General features: G+C 37.2%; 2 protein-coding genes across 2 annotated transcripts; both read right to left on the bottom strand.

The window, feature by feature from the left end:
• Nucleotides 1–4,375: 4,375 nt before the first annotated feature.
• Nucleotides 4,376–8,505, bottom strand: txnl4a (thioredoxin-like 4A). The gene is made up of 4 exons (XM_051873231.1): nt 8,327–8,505; nt 7,931–8,107; nt 7,692–7,795; nt 4,376–4,781 (listed from the first exon to the last, which is right to left on the bottom strand). Exons 2-4 carry the CDS (start codon nt 8,081–8,083, stop codon nt 4,610–4,612), a joined length of 429 nt encoding a protein of 142 aa, XP_051729191.1. The 5' UTR covers nt 8,084–8,107; nt 8,327–8,505; the 3' UTR covers nt 4,376–4,609.
• An 822-nt stretch (nt 8,506–9,327) lies between these two features.
• Nucleotides 9,328–15,646, bottom strand: adnp2b (ADNP homeobox 2b). The gene is made up of 4 exons (XM_051873220.1): nt 15,409–15,646; nt 13,181–13,298; nt 12,969–13,061; nt 9,328–12,843 (listed from the first exon to the last, which is right to left on the bottom strand). Exons 2-4 carry the CDS (start codon nt 13,286–13,288, stop codon nt 10,204–10,206), a joined length of 2,841 nt encoding a protein of 946 aa, XP_051729180.1. The 5' UTR covers nt 13,289–13,298; nt 15,409–15,646; the 3' UTR covers nt 9,328–10,203.
• Nucleotides 15,647–16,442: the final 796 nt, after the last annotated feature.

Below are 16,442 nucleotides of genomic sequence, written 5' to 3'. Positions count from 1 at the left end.
TTCTTCCACTGGTTGTGCTGGGTATAACAATGCAGTGGGAAAAGGAGCCGGAATCCATTTTAACAGCAGTGAACACAAAACTCAGTGGGATACTGATCTCCTGGAGCACAAAAAGGATCCTAAAATTTGGAACCCTGATGTAGGTGCAGAAGGTCCTTAATCTGGAACTCACATACAAAAGTACCTTGAAGCGAAGGTTTGCTCGCCAGAACTTAAGCTTATTGTACCTTGTTGTCCGTATGTCTTCTGCTTCTGTGCCAGATACAAAACTTGATCAACACAACGGGAGAACAGGCTGGTCAGGGATAAAGCAGCTCCATACGCCAAGGCAATCATGGAGATAAGGCAGTGGCTCAGGGAGATGCAACTGCGGAAGCACCAGAGTTGGATGCCAGGTCAGGAAATTCAGAGACCAGGGAGGACACAGGAAGCAAGGCAACAAGAGTAAAATAAAAACTGTCAAAACTGTAACTAGAGAAAACAAGATAAACTAGAAATATAACTGGAATTAGAAAAGAAAACAAACAAAATATATAAAATAAATAATTCTAGAAATAAATAACTTTAACTTACAAACAAGAGGAAAGCAAAAGAAATGGTTTCTAGGAATAAGTGACTGGAACTGCAAACAAATTATATAAAACAAGACTGCAACCTTGCAGGGAACAAAAGAACATATTTAGGAACAAAAGCAGGGAACATAAAAGAAATAAAAAGCTAGACAGCAACAAAATCTACAACCCGAATTCCGGAAATGTTGGGATGTTTTTTAAATTTGAATAAAATTAAAACTAAAAGACTTTCAAATCACATGAGCCAATATTTTATTCAAAATAGAACATAGAAAACGTAAATGTTTAAACTGAGAAATTTTACAATTTTATGCACAAAATGAGCTCATTTCAAATTTGATGCCTGCTACAGGTCTCAAAATAGTTGGGACGGGGGCATGTTTACCATGGTGTAGCATCTCCTCTTCTTTTCAAGAAAGTGTGAAGTCGTCTGGGCATCGAGGTTATGAGTTTCTGGAGTTTTGGTGATGAAATTTGGTCCCATTCTTGCCTGATATAGGATTCTAGCTGCTGAAGAGTTTGTGGTCATCATTTTTCTCTATAGGTGAAAGATCTGGACTGCAGGCAGGCCAGTTCAGCACCCGGACTCTTCTACAACGAAGCCATGCTGTTGTAATAGCTGCAGTATGTGGTTTTGTATTGTCCTGCTGAAATACACAAGGCCTTCCCTGAAATAGACGTCATCTGGAAACCTTTATATACCTTTCAGCATTCATAGTGACTTCCAAAACATGCAAGCTGCCCATACTGTATGCACTTATGCACCCCCATACCATCAGAGATGCTGGCTTTTAAACTGAATGCTGATAACATGCTAAAAGGTCTCCCTCCTCTTTAGCCTGGAGGACACGGCATCCATGATTTCCAACAAGAATGTCAAATTTGGACTCATCTGACCATAGATCACTTTTCCACTTTGAAACAGTCCATTTTAAATGAGCCTTGGCCCACAGGACACGGTGGAGCTTCTGGACCATGTTCACATATGGCTTCCTTTTTGCATGATAGAGCTTTAGTTGGCATCTGCAGATGGCACGGTGGATTGTGTTTACTGACAGTGGTTTCTGGAAGTATTCCTGGGCCCATTTAGTAATGTCATTGACACAATTATGCCGATGAGTGATGCAGTGTCGTCTGAGGGCCCGAAGACCACGGGCATCCAATAAAGGTCTTCGGCATTGTCCCTTACGCACAGAGATTTCTCCAGTTTCTCTGAATCTTTTGATGTTATGCACTGTAGATGATGAGATTTGCAGAGCCTTTGCAATTTGATGTTGAGGAACATTGTTTTTAAAGTATTCCACAATCTTTTTACGCATTCTTTCACAGATTGGAGAGACTCTCTAAGACATCTCTAATCATGTTACAGACCTGATATCAATTAATTTAATTAGTTGCTAGATGTTCTCCCAGCTGAATCAACTGTACAATTTCAAAGGTACTTACTGATCATCAGGCGAGGATCTGAGTGCCGGGTCATGGCAAACTTGATGGAAAGGTTTTCACTGTCACAATTAAACAATGGCTGATAGATATCAGACACTACTAGTTCATCCAAATTTTTCTGGTGTCCTTGATGAACAGATTTTATGTATAATTAATCAAACACAAGGCAAATAAATGAAAGAGGTGATTTGTAGCAATGCTTAGACAATGTTTGTGGAGTTTCTTAAATTAAATAAAAAAATATAATTTGATTCGGTCATAAACAACTTTTTTAATTATTTATTTTTATTAACGAATTGGTCGAGTAAATAGGCTTGTTCGAGATGCGTCGGCGCTGCGCAGACCGATCGGCGTATGACATCGAAGCAGTGTTAATTTTGACAGCTAATTTTGATTTAGTTTTAGTCATGGTCTTTTGACTAAAATGCTATTTAGTTTTAGTCATATTTTAGTCATTGGAAATTGTTTTAGTTTTAGTTGACTAAATATCGTAAGATTTTAGTTGACGAAATCTACAGTAAATTTAGTAGACTAAAATCTAATTAAGTTAAATTGTATTGCATTAAGTAATCATTTATCTAACAATACACAGATTCAATACACTGATATACATCTGATATTCTCCCAACTGTTTATGTTCAGTTAAGACAACCAGCTGTACTTTACTCGCCAAAGCAGACAGTTTTTGACCATTCAAGTGCAAAAAGACACGAAAGAGGTCAATTCAGTGTTTTTCAGGGATTGACACACTTATCATTGAGGTACCATTAAAGTTTTTGTTTAAAATTTTGATTAGATTTGATTTTTAGTTTTTCTGCTTTCACTGTAATTTTAGTTTTTGTGTTTATGTCTTTTAGTTTTTGCTTTTAAATGTCTATATAGTTTTTTTTATTTGTGTTTTAGTTATTTTAGTTAGGTTAAGCTAAAGCTTGGAAACTAGATGAAATAAAATAAATTTAAATTTTTTACATATTTATTTTTTATTTTAGTTAACATTTATTTCAAGTAATTAAGATTTTTTTTTATGGTTTTAGGTTTAGTTAACTATAATAACCCTTATACCTTAAATTAAATGCAGTTTGTGTGAACAAAATAACAATAATGACCAGGAAAAAATCATTATAAATCATCCCGAAATACACCGTGACTCTTATTCTGAAATGTCTACAGTCTGCACTGTAGCAGGCTGCTCATTTAAGTTCAGATGAGGGATAAAATGTGCATTCTTACAACTGTTGTTTAAACCAGTCTGAAGCGCTGCTGGGCGAGCCTGTAGAGCACGCAACAGCGCCGCTTCTTCCCGCGGTACACTTCAAATGTGCCCATCTTCCACTCAGGACAGCGGTCCTGCCTGAATACCTTGCCAAATCGTCCCTTTTTATCATTTTCGTTTCGTTTTTAGTCGTTGACGAAAATTAGAGTAAATTTTAGTCATAGTTTTAGTCATTCAAAACTCATTTTTATTTAGTCATCATCTCGTTTTCGTCCGTGAAAAAATGTTGACGAAAATTATTCGTCAACGAAATTAACACTGCATCGAAGTACCGCGAGAGCGCTTGGAGAGCATAACGACTCCTATGCTTTTGAATCTCTCTCGCGGTACTTTGATGTTATACGCCGATCGGTCTGCGCAGCGTCGATGCATCTCGAACAAGTCTAATGACTCAAATAATTAAATGGAAGCACAAAAAAAATAACAAGCCTAATGACTCAAATAATTAAATGGAAGCACAAAAAAAATATTCTTGCTTGTTGCTGCAGGTAACTACAGTAGTCAACATTTGAAGTTGATCAAAAAAGTTAATTAAAGTTATCATAAAAACTAAGATGTCCTAAGAAGAAGGTTTTAGGACAACTTTGATGAAAGGTTTTGATCCACTTCAAATGTTGACTACTGTACAACGGGCCCTTGAAAACTCAGTAAATTAATCTTTCTGGTGATCAAACTCAAAAGATTCAAATTACTGTGATGGATAAAATCCTAATGACTAGAAAAACAGCTGATATTCATGTACTGTAAAATATGAAAAAGCAATTCAAACACCCCCACACTGTGTTTTGATCTACTTAGTCTAATTAATGTTAGCATTAAAAATTACCACACTAAATAGGCTAAGTAGTGTAAATTATATATAATATATATATATATATATATAGTCTTAACCTACATATTGCCATAGCATATTTGTACCTGTTTTGCCTCCATACTAGTATGGAGTATCCTTGACCTTAATAAAGGTAGTTCATGTTGATTCAGCTAAACATACTTTAATTCTGACATGGTTTATATGAATAAACCTAATAATTAGCACTGCAATGGTAAATTAGAGCTTAGAAATACAAACAGCAGAAACACATTCAATATTTATTCATTTATTCAATATACAGGGGCATTTTCAGACGAACAAAATTATAAAAGACTGGTAACCATAACAACAGCAACAGAGTAACACATTTAAATATAAAGTTGAAAATCCTAAACAAGGCCATTAAACAGTCCAAATGACCATACTGCTGAATGCTCAGATCTTGTCCAATGTTGATGAAAAGAAGAAAAAAAAAAATGCAATGAATAAATAAGCGCACAGAGATCAGTATCTGTATTTGGTTGAGTAGTCTTTAGGAGAAACCACAAGACCCCGTCCTTTCCTCGCCCCCCTGTAGACAGTCTCAACAATGTCTATCATCTCCTGCTTATCTTCCATTGTCCAGTTTATCTTGTTGTTGTTACCAGTGCCAAGATCAATCATGATGTGCTTGTTCCTGAGATAGACAAGCAAAAGCAGAAATATACATTAGGATAAATATGTACTGTAAAACTAGTATTGGATAGACATAAATATTGCCTACAACTTTGAAGGGTTAGTTCATCCAAAAATGAAAATAATGTCATTTATTACTCACCCTCATGCCGTTCCACACCTGTAAGTCCTTTGTTCATCTTCGGAACGCAAATTAAGATATTTTTGTTGAAATCTGATGGCTCAGTGAGGCCTGCACAGCCAGCAATGACATTTCCTCTCTCAAGATCCATTAATGTACTAAAAACATATTTAAATCAGTTCATGTGAGTGCAGTGGTTCAATATTAATATTATAAAGCGACGAGAGTATTTTTGGTGCACCAGAAAAACAAAATAACAACTTATATAGTGATGGCCGATTTCAAAACACTGCTTCATGAAGCTTCGGAGCGTTATGAATCTTTTGTGTCGAATCAGCGGTTCGGAGCGCCAAAGTCACGTGATTTCAGCAGTTTGGCGGTTTGACACGCGATCCGAATCACGATTCGACACGCTGATTCATAACGTTCCGAAGCTTCATGAAGCAGTGTTTTGAAATCAGCCATCACTATATAAGTCGTTATTTTATTTTTTTGGCGCACAAAAAAAATATTCTTGTCGCTTTATAATATTAATATTGAACCACTGCACTCACATGAACTGATTTAAATATGTTTTTAGTACATTAATGGATCTTGAGAGAGGAAATATCATTGCTGGCTATGCAGACCTCACTGAGACATTGGATTTCAACAAAAACATCTTAATTTGTGTTCCGAAGATGAACGAAGGTCTTACAGGTGTGGAACGGCATGAGGGTGAGTAATAAATGACATTATTTTCATTTTTGGGTGAACTAATCCTTTAACAAGTTCAGAAAGTGATTCTATCACTTATGACAACAGTTAAAGTGCCCCTATTATGCTTCTTTCAGATATTACCTTTCATGTAGTGTTGTGTAGCTGTTTGTAAATGTAAACTGGCAGCAAATTTTCAGAGATCGAATTGCACATAAAATAGATGTTATTGCCTCCTGCACTTTATGCTGATCATCTGCTTAGCGGCTGGTAAAATTACGTCTTCATCTATAGCGTTAGGCTTTCCAGATGTATGAGGTATCAGTCTTGATACGTTTTACGATGTTGTCACTGCCTTTTGAGAGATTTACAAGATTATCTACATGTCTTTCATAAGGCTCTTATTATATTTACAAATAACTGGAACATTTCGAAAATATTTTGATACAAAAATTACAATATTTTTCTATTAATCTATTAGTCTGCATGTACATTGCACATTCTGACCAACTTAACCTCTGAGTGTGCACTGGTTTCCAAGAGATTGACAGATATGTCTGTGAACACATTAATTAGAATACTTTATTTTCATTGAATGTTTTAAAAATTTTATTTAGCCAAGGCTGTGGCCTCCCTGCAATACCACTATGGCCCACAGTTTGGGAAGGCAGCACTGGCCTTAAAGGGTTAGTTCACCCAAAAATGAAAATTCTGTCATTATTTGCTCACCCTCAATTTGTTTAAACCTGTAAATTCATACAGGTTTAGAACAACTTGAATGTGAGTAAATGACAGAATTTTCATTTTTAGGTGAAAAAAAATAATAATTTTGACTCAAAAATATAGGTTACTGCAAGGCACTTGCAATGAGAGTTCACAGGGCAAAATTAAAACCACACACACACACCATTTCAGAACTGTTGTCATAAAGCTAATGTGATAGAATCTCTTACCAACCGTGTCTATGCAATATTTATATCTATCCTACTAAAACATCATTAGAACCTTAAGCCAATAAACACTGAAACAGAAACATTTAAATAAATAAACAAAAAACTAAAGCTTAAAGGATTAGTTCACTTTCAAATGAAAATTAGCCTAAGCTTTACTCGCCCTCAAGCCATCCTTAGTGTATATGACTTTCTTCTTTCTGATGAACACAATTGGAGAAATATTAATAAATATCTTGACGCATCCGAGCTTTAAGGCAGTGAGCAGGATTCACGAGTATGAGCTGAAGAAAGTGCTTCCATCCACATCCATCCATCATAAACGTGTACTCCACACGGCTCCGAGGGGTTAATAAAGGCCTTCTGAAGCGAAGCAATGCGTTTGTGTAAGAAAAATATCCATATGTGACAAGTTATGAAGTATAATATCTAGCTTCCACCAGACCACCTTCCGTATTAAACATACAAAGAAAGTGTAAAACTCTTGAAGTTCAAAAAGCTTACGCTACGTCCTACGCCTTCCCTATTCAACTTACGGAAAAAGTGCAACTGACGCAACACCAGTTTACACTTTCTTTGTAACTTGAATACAGAAGGCAGTCTTGCGGAAGCTAGATATTTTACTTCATAACTTTTTAAATATGGATTTTTTTTATTTATTTTTTTTTCACACAAACACATCGCTTCACTTCAGAAGGCCTTTATTAATCCTCCGGCGCCGAGTGGAATATGTTTATGATGGATGGACGTGGATGGAAGCACTTTCTTCAGCTCATACTCATGACCCCTGTTCACTGCCATTATAAAGCTTGGACGCATCAGGATATTTATTAAAATATCTCCAATTGTGTTCATCAGAAAGAAGAAAGTCATATACACTTAGGATGGCTTGAGGGCGAGTAAAGCTTGGGCTAATTTTCATTTGAAAGTGAACTAATCCTTTAAATACTTAGTAAAACACCCTGCATAATGATGGACTCCCATATGGTTAAAAGGATACTCCACCCAAATATGAAAATTATCTCTCATGTCTTATTTTTCCTAAAATTCTCTATTTGTGTTCCACAGAAGAAAGTGTGAGTAAATGAGAGAATTTTTATTTTTATGTGACTCTCTGTAGTCATTATACAATCTGAAGACTTACCTGAAAAAGAACATGACTGTGCAAGGATCATATAACTCGTACATCTTGTTGAAATCTGGCACTTCTGTGATGTCCACAAGATAAATTACTGCAAAATTCTTCACCTGAGGAAACACTTGATATTAGGCACACAAAACACTGCTAGAATAATGGTACATAAACAACTGTTCCCAAAGACATCTTCATCAACAAGTCCTACATATACACCAAATCTGTTCAAGTTGGGAAACTGTAAATACCTTCTCGGCTATGCTGTATAATACTTCATCCATTTTCATACACGTAGGGTCCCAGTCGTGGCCAAATCGTATAACAATCACACGGTCCTCTTCGGATAAAATAGCCTGGTCCACTTGCCAACCATTGTGAAGATGAGGGAGCATGTACGACATTTTGATGGTAATCCAAAAACACTTCTAAAAAGGCACATGAGGTTGTTGTCATATATGCTTACAAACCACACCAGGATAATATACTATTCAAACTTTACAAAACAAAACGCAAAACTGATTTCTCGTTAGCAATTAGCTCGGAAAATTCTAGAAAATACTGTCAGACGTCAACAAAAGTTTTCTTCAGTTAAATATCAGAGCAATAAAACAGGGGGGGAAATGAAAGGAAAATGCAATCCTTACCTTACAGTTTAAATGAACTTTTTGTGTAGATGAAGTGTTTATTCTGAATTTATCAAATGTATAACACGGCTTACTACGGTTTTTAGAAGCGTACTGCAACAACGACGGCGGCGGCTGCCGCGGCTAGTGGACAATGCGTACGAACAAATATCAATATCGCCCTCTGCTGGATAGGAGAAAGCTGCTATGGAGTCACTAACAAGAAATCTTTCAAACTCGTCCGGGTATTATACAGATTCAGATGTAGTGTTTAAATTATTAAAATGTATTCAAAGGGTCATTGAGGAATCAAGACTTAAGATTAATATTTATTATTATTATTTGTCCTTAATCATGAACAAATATTCACAGCAATGAATTCTACCGTTGTCTAATGTTGTCTTATGGCAAAATACCTTTTGTTTATGTTGATGAATATCCTGAATATGGCAGCATTGATATTGTGCAGGCAAGCAAACAAGAAAGATATTTATTCCTTGAATCAGTTATTCAGAAAAGATCTGATCACAGCATTATTTAAAGCTAAATGTTTATTTCCCCATTTTTGTACTGTGAATAAATGGGTAACATGTAATACTTTTGGAAAGTATGTCTTGCAGCTAAAACTACTCAAAATACTACTTTGCTATTTGTTTCATAAGTACTATGCATTCATCCTTTATGAACTTATTTTAATTAAGAGACTGGAATAATTATTCTTCATTACTTCATATAGCTTATGACAGAAAACTCTTTAAATTTCAAGGATTATCTCACAACTGACAGCATGAACACTGTATTAGCAAGCAAATATCTATATTGATAACATTTTAGATCTTCAAATAAGATCTATGATCACAAGATTAAAAGTGTTTATTTTCTTCATCTGTGTTCTGTAAATAAACACTAGTTTAAATAAACTACATAATGGTTAAATATTAAATGTTGTTCCCTGATAATGACAAATAGGATTGAGTTTTTAACAATGCCCATTACTCACATGAACATACAACTGAAAAAAGTGAACTTGTATGTATATATTTATATGCTCTAATTTATTTACACAGCTTTCAATTCGTAAGCTTAGATGTTGTCATTTACTGTGAATATGAACATGTCATTTACTTTATGAATACTGAACAGGGGAAATAAAGTGGGAAACCAAGGGTCTACAACATATCCTGATGCTTACAATCATTATACAATTGAAATGAACTGCAAACAAATGAAAATCCTCACAACTAAAGTGTGGAGCTACGCAGAGGAAGTCACTTAGGTAAGCAGCATGAATTAATAAGTGAAAACTTTTTTGGCAAAAAATCTGATCAAAACAATAATTTGAATACCATATTTATAAAAGTATAAGGCAAGCAAAATAGAAATGAAATTTAACCATAAATGGAATTAATTAATAGAAATATACTAAAATAAAATGGAAACAGGTAACCATTAAACATTCCAACAAATATATAAAGAAAATGTCACAAAAAACAAACAAACAAAAAAAAAAAAACAGTTTATGAGGTTTGGAAAATATAAAAAGTATAATTACACAAATTCTTCAACCCTATAACTAGAAATGGGCTACAAACATCTATTTGTACATGAACTTTGCTTGAAGTAATGTCTCATTGAAAAGTAATGGATGTATACTTTAAAATGATTAATATGAAACAAAACGTAAGCATTCACACACATACGTACGTTAATGAACAGCAGCCAATATCAAACACATTTTCACTTGTTTCAATCTCTCAAGTTCTACTAGGTTAACAGTTTAACACTAGTTTTGGTGAGAATGGAACATATTTTGCATTGTTTCAAGAAACACGTAACAGTTTAGGCTCTCAGTAAAATTTGCATTGCAATTCTTCCTTGTCTTTATTACTATTGGGAAACTACTCTTGGAGGACCTCCATCTCTGTGTCTGTCACGGTGCTCAGCTTCTCGGGCTCAATCTCTGGGATGAAAAGATTATGCTTCAGTTTATTCAGCTCTGCCATATTGAAGCCTAAAAGTACCACGGCCTTGGTTTTCTGTATGTTCTTCAGACATCTGGTGCGCTTTGTGCCAATCTGGCAAGCCACGTCAGTTTTGTTAAGCAGTAAACGGCTACTCAGGGCAATGATCTCCTTCTTGAGTGGGTAAGGCTGTGTATTAAAGTACTTATTAATAAACTCACGTCGTTCTTCAAAGGAACTTGACTCCATTCCAGAAGGATCCAATGCTAATTTTACGGAAGGATCGATTACTACTTCAGGTGAGGGGACCGTCAGACCAGCTAACCTATCTCGCTCGAGTTTTCTCTTCTTTGCCAACCGTTCCTCCCGCTCTCTTCTATTCGCCTCCATAGCTTCTCTGAAGGCTATTTCCAGGCGCAACTTGCTCTGCATCTCCGCTTCGGTTTCTAGTGGCTTTGTGGCAGGAACAGAAGCTTGAACTGAAGTCGGGGTTGGACCAGTGATCTGTTTTGGATGAGCTGGGTATGACACAAGTGCTCGGTTTGCTCTGGGAGTAACAGCTAATCCTGAAGTAAGTTTATCACTATCCTTGAGACTCTTCGGTGCACTGCGGCATTTAGCCAAGTGGACAATGATGGCCTTGGTAGTGGTCTTCCCAGTGTACACACCACCACAGTAGAGACATCGGTACGATGGGGTTTTAAGTATAGCATGCAGAGTGGGCACAATGAAATGCTTCTCTTTGAGGTGCATTTGATAGCATTCCTTGTTCAGAAGCTTCTCCGAGCAGAAGGGGCACTCAGTGCTGTCAGGATTGGGTGTGGGCATCTTGCAGGGTGTAGACAGCTTACCAACACCCTGAGGATTGTTGGGCAACATCTTCACAAAGATCAGATCGAGGGAGCTTGTGACCAATGCAAGATTGAGCTCTTTTTCACCCATTATTAGTTTAGGAGCCGTGGTTCGAATGTCAAAGTAAGGGAAAAGCAGATTCCCCGAATCATCAGTATACAGTCTGTATTCACGCCTCATGAAGTCACAGTTGCTCTTTCGGTTCACATTATGCTCCATCTGGATATGGTCGACAAGCTGTTTGATGGAATAGAAGAGCCCAGAACAAAACAAGCAGTTCATGCCATGAAGCAGGTGTTCAAAAACTCCCTTTTCCGAAATCAAGATCTTGCATGTCAAGCATTTCACCGTCTTATCTGGCATCTTTTTCAAAAATGGAGCACGAGCAGCTAGACCAATCTTGGGCATTTTAGCTGCCTCTTTGTGAACCTCTGGATGGGACTCATAGATATCAGATGGGAAGAGTTCATTACAAATAGGACACGTGATCCACTTCTTGGTTTGTTTAGGGGCTGGCAAAGAGCTGATTTGTTTGTTTTGCTGAGCAGGAGGGTTGTTCTGGGATGCAGGCAGAGGTGGCTTGCTGACTCCTTGGGAGTTATTTCCCTGGACCGATAGGACCTGCAAAGGCGCAAGAGTGTAGGTAGGCAAACCATCAACTTTGTTGCCGGTGGGGATCAAATGACTCAGAAGGGATTGAGAGGTTATCATGGTGCCTCCAGAGGTGGGTTGATTTATGGGCAATCTTGGACTAGCAGCGAGGGACTGAGGTGGCGGTGGCCTAACAGCAGGTACATTAAGGCGAACACCTGGTGGTAGGACAATTTGGCGGGAAACAGGTTGCAGTTGTGACTGATTAGGTAGGCCTACTCTGACGGACACCTGGTTTTGAGGAACAATAGGAGCAGGAGGCACAGCAGGTCTGGTGATTTGGGCGTTCTGAAAAGCCAATGGGACTCCAGGCCTCAGTAAACCCTTCGCTTCAGCGCTTGCAAGCTGAACCAGAGCAGAAGCTTGAGTTGGGAGAAACGCCTGGCTGGTTCCTGGGGCAGCAATGACTGCAGAACCACCACTTTCCGGCCCTTTAATACCACCAGCAGCTAGTGTGGCTGTCACTGCTGGCGGATCTTTCATCATCAAGAGAGCAGGAGGGCCTTGTGTTTTCGGTGCTAGAGCAGGGTACTGTTTCTTACTATCTGTTTCAAAAATTAGAGCTCTGATATGCACATCCAGCTCCTTGTGCTTTTCTGAGGTTAGAAGATGATACAGCAAGTGTTCAGATGTCTCAGCTGATACGTAACACTTTTTGCAGTAGAATTTCTGAGACCTGTCTCCTAGAGCCACAAGTTCCCGCTCTGATCTCTGCCCGGCATATTTATTCAACGTGGAAGTGTAGTGATAAAGAAGAACATGCTTTTTAACACTGTACAAAAGTGTATCTTGTATATGGCATCTTCGGCACTGAAATGTGGTGCCGTTTACAGCCCTTGGAGGCAGCTGAGGGACAGCAGGGGTTTCTAACTTTGTGTCCTCAACGTGGAACAATTTGAGGTGCCTGGAGACCAATCTTGGGTGAGCTATAAACGGGCAGGAAGTACAGGCTGAAAGCTTGCACAGGCGCTCTTCTTCATCATGGTAGCGCTGAACATGGGTTTTGTAGGCATGCCAGGATCTTGTAGAGAACTCGCACAAGGTGCAGCACAATCCTTGCGTACGATATTCCCACTGAGGATGGAGAACGCTTGGTTAGAATTTCACCCAGTTGTCACACAATATTCAGAGATGCTCATTATTTAGCTAAATAGTTTTTGCTCAGTAAAGCTAAGCACGTTTATTGAAATGACATTCACCTTCTTCCTCCACCGGCCGTCAAAGCCATCAGATAAACTGCACCAGTCTGTGGCATCAAAAACATTGTCTCCTGGGTAAAATTCCTGGAGTTCCTGATAAATAAAAAGGAGAGATAACATTTCAAATTGAAATACATTTTTAAAATAAAAGGCTATTTTGATACACGTGGACATGAGATTGCAGTTGTTTAATTTTTACAAAACAAACATACCTGGCCCAAATTAAGACATTCTTCAAGTCCAAATTCTCCAAGAATGTTTTTCACTTTTCGTCTTGTTCTGCGGATCTTCTCCAACCCTCTGACTGGAAACTGGTACATGGTTGTACACCTGAAAAAGAATCACTTTGGTTTCCATTTGGATGATGTCATTATTTTGTGATTTTTATTTTGATTTATTGACCAGTCCTGAAATCCTATAGCCTGATTATGTAAGACTACAATAAATGCTCAGCGACAGATTTAGGGGTATTTCATACACTTGTTAACCAATCACTTTTTGCTCAGACAGGAAGAAAAAAATTGTTTTGCATCACTGATTTAAATCACTTTAGTTTTTTTTACAGTCAGAAAACACACACAATCCGATTTTCACAAAACCATTCAGAACACCAGAAAATATTTTTTTGAAAAAACATCTCAACCTGGACTCTGTTTATAACAACGAGACACCGACAGACAACCGTGGTTATATATGTTTTAACTGTTTGATCAAAAATGGTCAGTAGTAACTGGATGTTGGTAGAGACATGTTCTTAGCATCCTTACTAAATTCCAAGCCCTGGTAGCTTGTTACTCTCAGCTTTTGTAGGGACTCTTCAGGTACCATGTGGACACCTACATCATTACTATGGAAAACAACATAGATATACTGCATATTGACTACAGTGTCCGAGCAATGGATCCAAATTAATCCCTTGCAAAATAATAGTATGGACATTCAATTCTGATTTGAATACACAAATCAAGAGTGAGCGCAAGTGAAGAAAAAAAAGCCTAAAATGTTTTGTTGTTAAACCCTAACTAATAGTGAATCAGAAGAATTAAATACTTGCATAATCCCTCAGAAAGTAACCCAAAATATGAAACCTCACTCTAAGTAACTTAACTAATTGTGGTAACATGAAAACAGCATATAATGTTCATATACTTCAAATTATTTCATAGACGTAACATTGGTGAGTGTAAGTACTTCCACTAATCCAATTGCATAATTCAAGAAGCAGTTTAATATAAGGTAGAATTTCATGACTACATGTTTGTCACATTTCATCCCCCGAAAAGACCATTGTGATTTTTAGTAGTTTTTTTTTTTTTTTTTTTATTACAGTTACACACATATTTTCCCTCTCGCATTCATTACAGTAATGCCAGTGTGGATATTTTACTTTTGAAGGTTTCTTCTATAATAGCCATTAAGTTTCAGTTTATATATATAAAATGTGATTAGCTTATATGATATTTCCCACCTGCAACTGTATTTCAGGAATTTTTATTTAACTTAATTATTAAAATAGTCAGTCTGAACAAATAGGTGTTTTGCCTGTGCAAATTTGAAATATCTTGGGAATTTTGTCACTTTTGACTGGATTAATTTCTGGAAGGTTGTAATCATCATCACTCAACTATTCAAAAATTGATTTTGGGTTAAAATTGTGCTTATTTGTCATGAAAAGAAGTGCAAAATGACAGTGACAGTACTTCATTTTCTTTTGGTAAAAAAAAAAATCATTTATTTTGTGGTGAAAAGTCTTATGATGTTCTTAATAGGTCATAGGTGCTTCACATCTGCCTGTTGAACATGCATGCAGTGATAATACAATCTGATGAATTCAGTACCACAGCAAATTATACAACACATCTCACTCACATGGAGGAGGACTACCTCGTGTAATATCTACAACTTAGTATTCACGAAATCAACACGCTATTACCCAAATATATTTAGTGCTATGACAAATACTGTGTACAGATACAGTCAAAATCTCACATCTCAGCCCTGCATCGGTCAAATAAAAACACTTTATGACAGAATACGTTTACATTGTCATAGCCTATATGTGCCAAAGCGAATATCTAATTCAAGCTGTAATTATTTATTTATTGCAAGCATCAACTGCGACCGGTGACCAAACATATCCACGCCCGCCAAAGCACACTAAATGTTCGAAACAAAAGAGTCTAACGTAACTCTAAACTAGCGAAATGTAATTTACCATGCGCCCCACATCAATAAGAATTCGACAGGAATTATTTCGCATCGCAGAACAACTGATTCCCTTCTAGAACGCGCGATTCTAAATAACGCAGTGATGTCATAAAGTAACCTCTTCGCAGCTCTCGGCTAATGGGCTTCGTTCTACTTCCTGATCATACCGAACCCGCAACAACTAAACGCAAAAGCTAATGTTCCCGCTGCTATCTAATTGTGAGGACATTACCTTTTTTCACCGCCACACAGACTCAGGGAGGGGATTTAGCTACTTTCACCAATCCGCGTGCTTGCCAAAACCGATGATAGAAGATGTGGAAGCGGTGTAGGATGTTGAAACAATAATTCTGCGCTCTCAACTATGGAAACCAGCAATGAAGAGTATTTATTAATTTTTGCAAGTAGGACTCATTTATTGTGCTTGCCGTTTAGACTCGAGAAAATGGCGCATTGAACAACTGGGAAGTGACGTCAGGGCATAATTATCATACTGCGTGCCTGGCCAATCGAAATTTAGTACGCTTGAAATGGAAAAAAGTTCTTATATATCACTCCTGCTGGTTCTCAGGGGTAATCACGTGGAGTAGTATGTACAACTTTTAAGTTGGGACCTAGTCCGGTTGTGGTTAGTTTCAGTCTTTCAAATATTCATCATGATAATGGATTTTCTTAGAAGTGGTCTGGTCATGAGGGGGCGCAGTTACTTGTAATTCCCAGGCATAGCCACTAGATGGCACCTTGAACAGTCAGCTCGTTGCTGAGCAACAGCACAAGATGGGAGGGGTTTTGTTGCTGAAGTCATATCACACCACTAGTCTTCATCCAATGGGTAAAAAGTAACTGATACTAGCATAGGCATATAAAAAACGGCTTATAGCTACTTGCAATGACGGTGCATGAATTTTTTAACAATTCACTTCTGTTTTTTATTGCATGACAAAAAAGTTACATTGGGCAACACATGAGAAGCAATTTTTGAAAAATTTGATCATACATTCCGTTCGCATTTTTAAAATTTATATTTCCGATCCAGTGTAAAAATATTTACGAGTAATGCGTGTTTGCAAATTTCAGCGATCTTTTTTTTTTTTAATTCAATGACCTGATAACATTTCAAACAATGGTTACTATGCGGCGTACATTTCATGACGGCATTGCACCTATTTACCAAATTAGTTAATATATTGATCTTTATATCGCCGATCAGAATTTCTTAAAAAATCTTCTAAAATCACATGGCTGCCCTCGGAAATTTCTGCACTT

The sequence above is a fragment of the Ctenopharyngodon idella genome, chromosome 19 (genome assembly GCF_019924925.1).
Source record: "Ctenopharyngodon idella isolate HZGC_01 chromosome 19, HZGC01, whole genome shotgun sequence".
Taxonomy (NCBI): Eukaryota; Metazoa; Chordata; class Actinopteri; order Cypriniformes; family Xenocyprididae; genus Ctenopharyngodon; species Ctenopharyngodon idella.
Note: the sequence above shows the minus strand (reverse complement) of the source record. Positions and strands in the feature narration are given on the sequence as shown.

Excerpts from the sequence above, each read along its gene's own strand:
- txnl4a (XM_051873231.1), bottom strand. The coding sequence starts at position 8,083 with ATGTCGTACATGCTCCCTCATCTTCACAATGGTTGGCAAGTGGACCAG. Across the intron at positions 7,796-7,930 it reads TATACAGCATAGCCGAGAAG|GTGAAGAATTTTGCAGTAAT; the intron begins GTATTTACAGTT and ends GTGTTTCCTCAG. Across the intron at positions 4,782-7,691 it reads ACAGTCATGTTCTTTTTCAG|GAACAAGCACATCATGATTG; the intron begins GTAAGTCTTCAG and ends TGTCTATCTCAG.
- adnp2b (XM_051873220.1), bottom strand. The coding sequence starts at position 13,288 with ATGTACCAGTTTCCAGTCAGAGGGTTGGAGAAGATCCGCAGAACAAGA. Across the intron at positions 13,062-13,180 it reads AATGTCTTAATTTGGGCCAG|GAACTCCAGGAATTTTACCC; the intron begins GTATGTTTGTTT and ends TTTATTTATCAG. Across the intron at positions 12,844-12,968 it reads ACGGCCGGTGGAGGAAGAAG|TGGGAATATCGTACGCAAGG; the intron begins GTGAATGTCATT and ends CTCCATCCTCAG.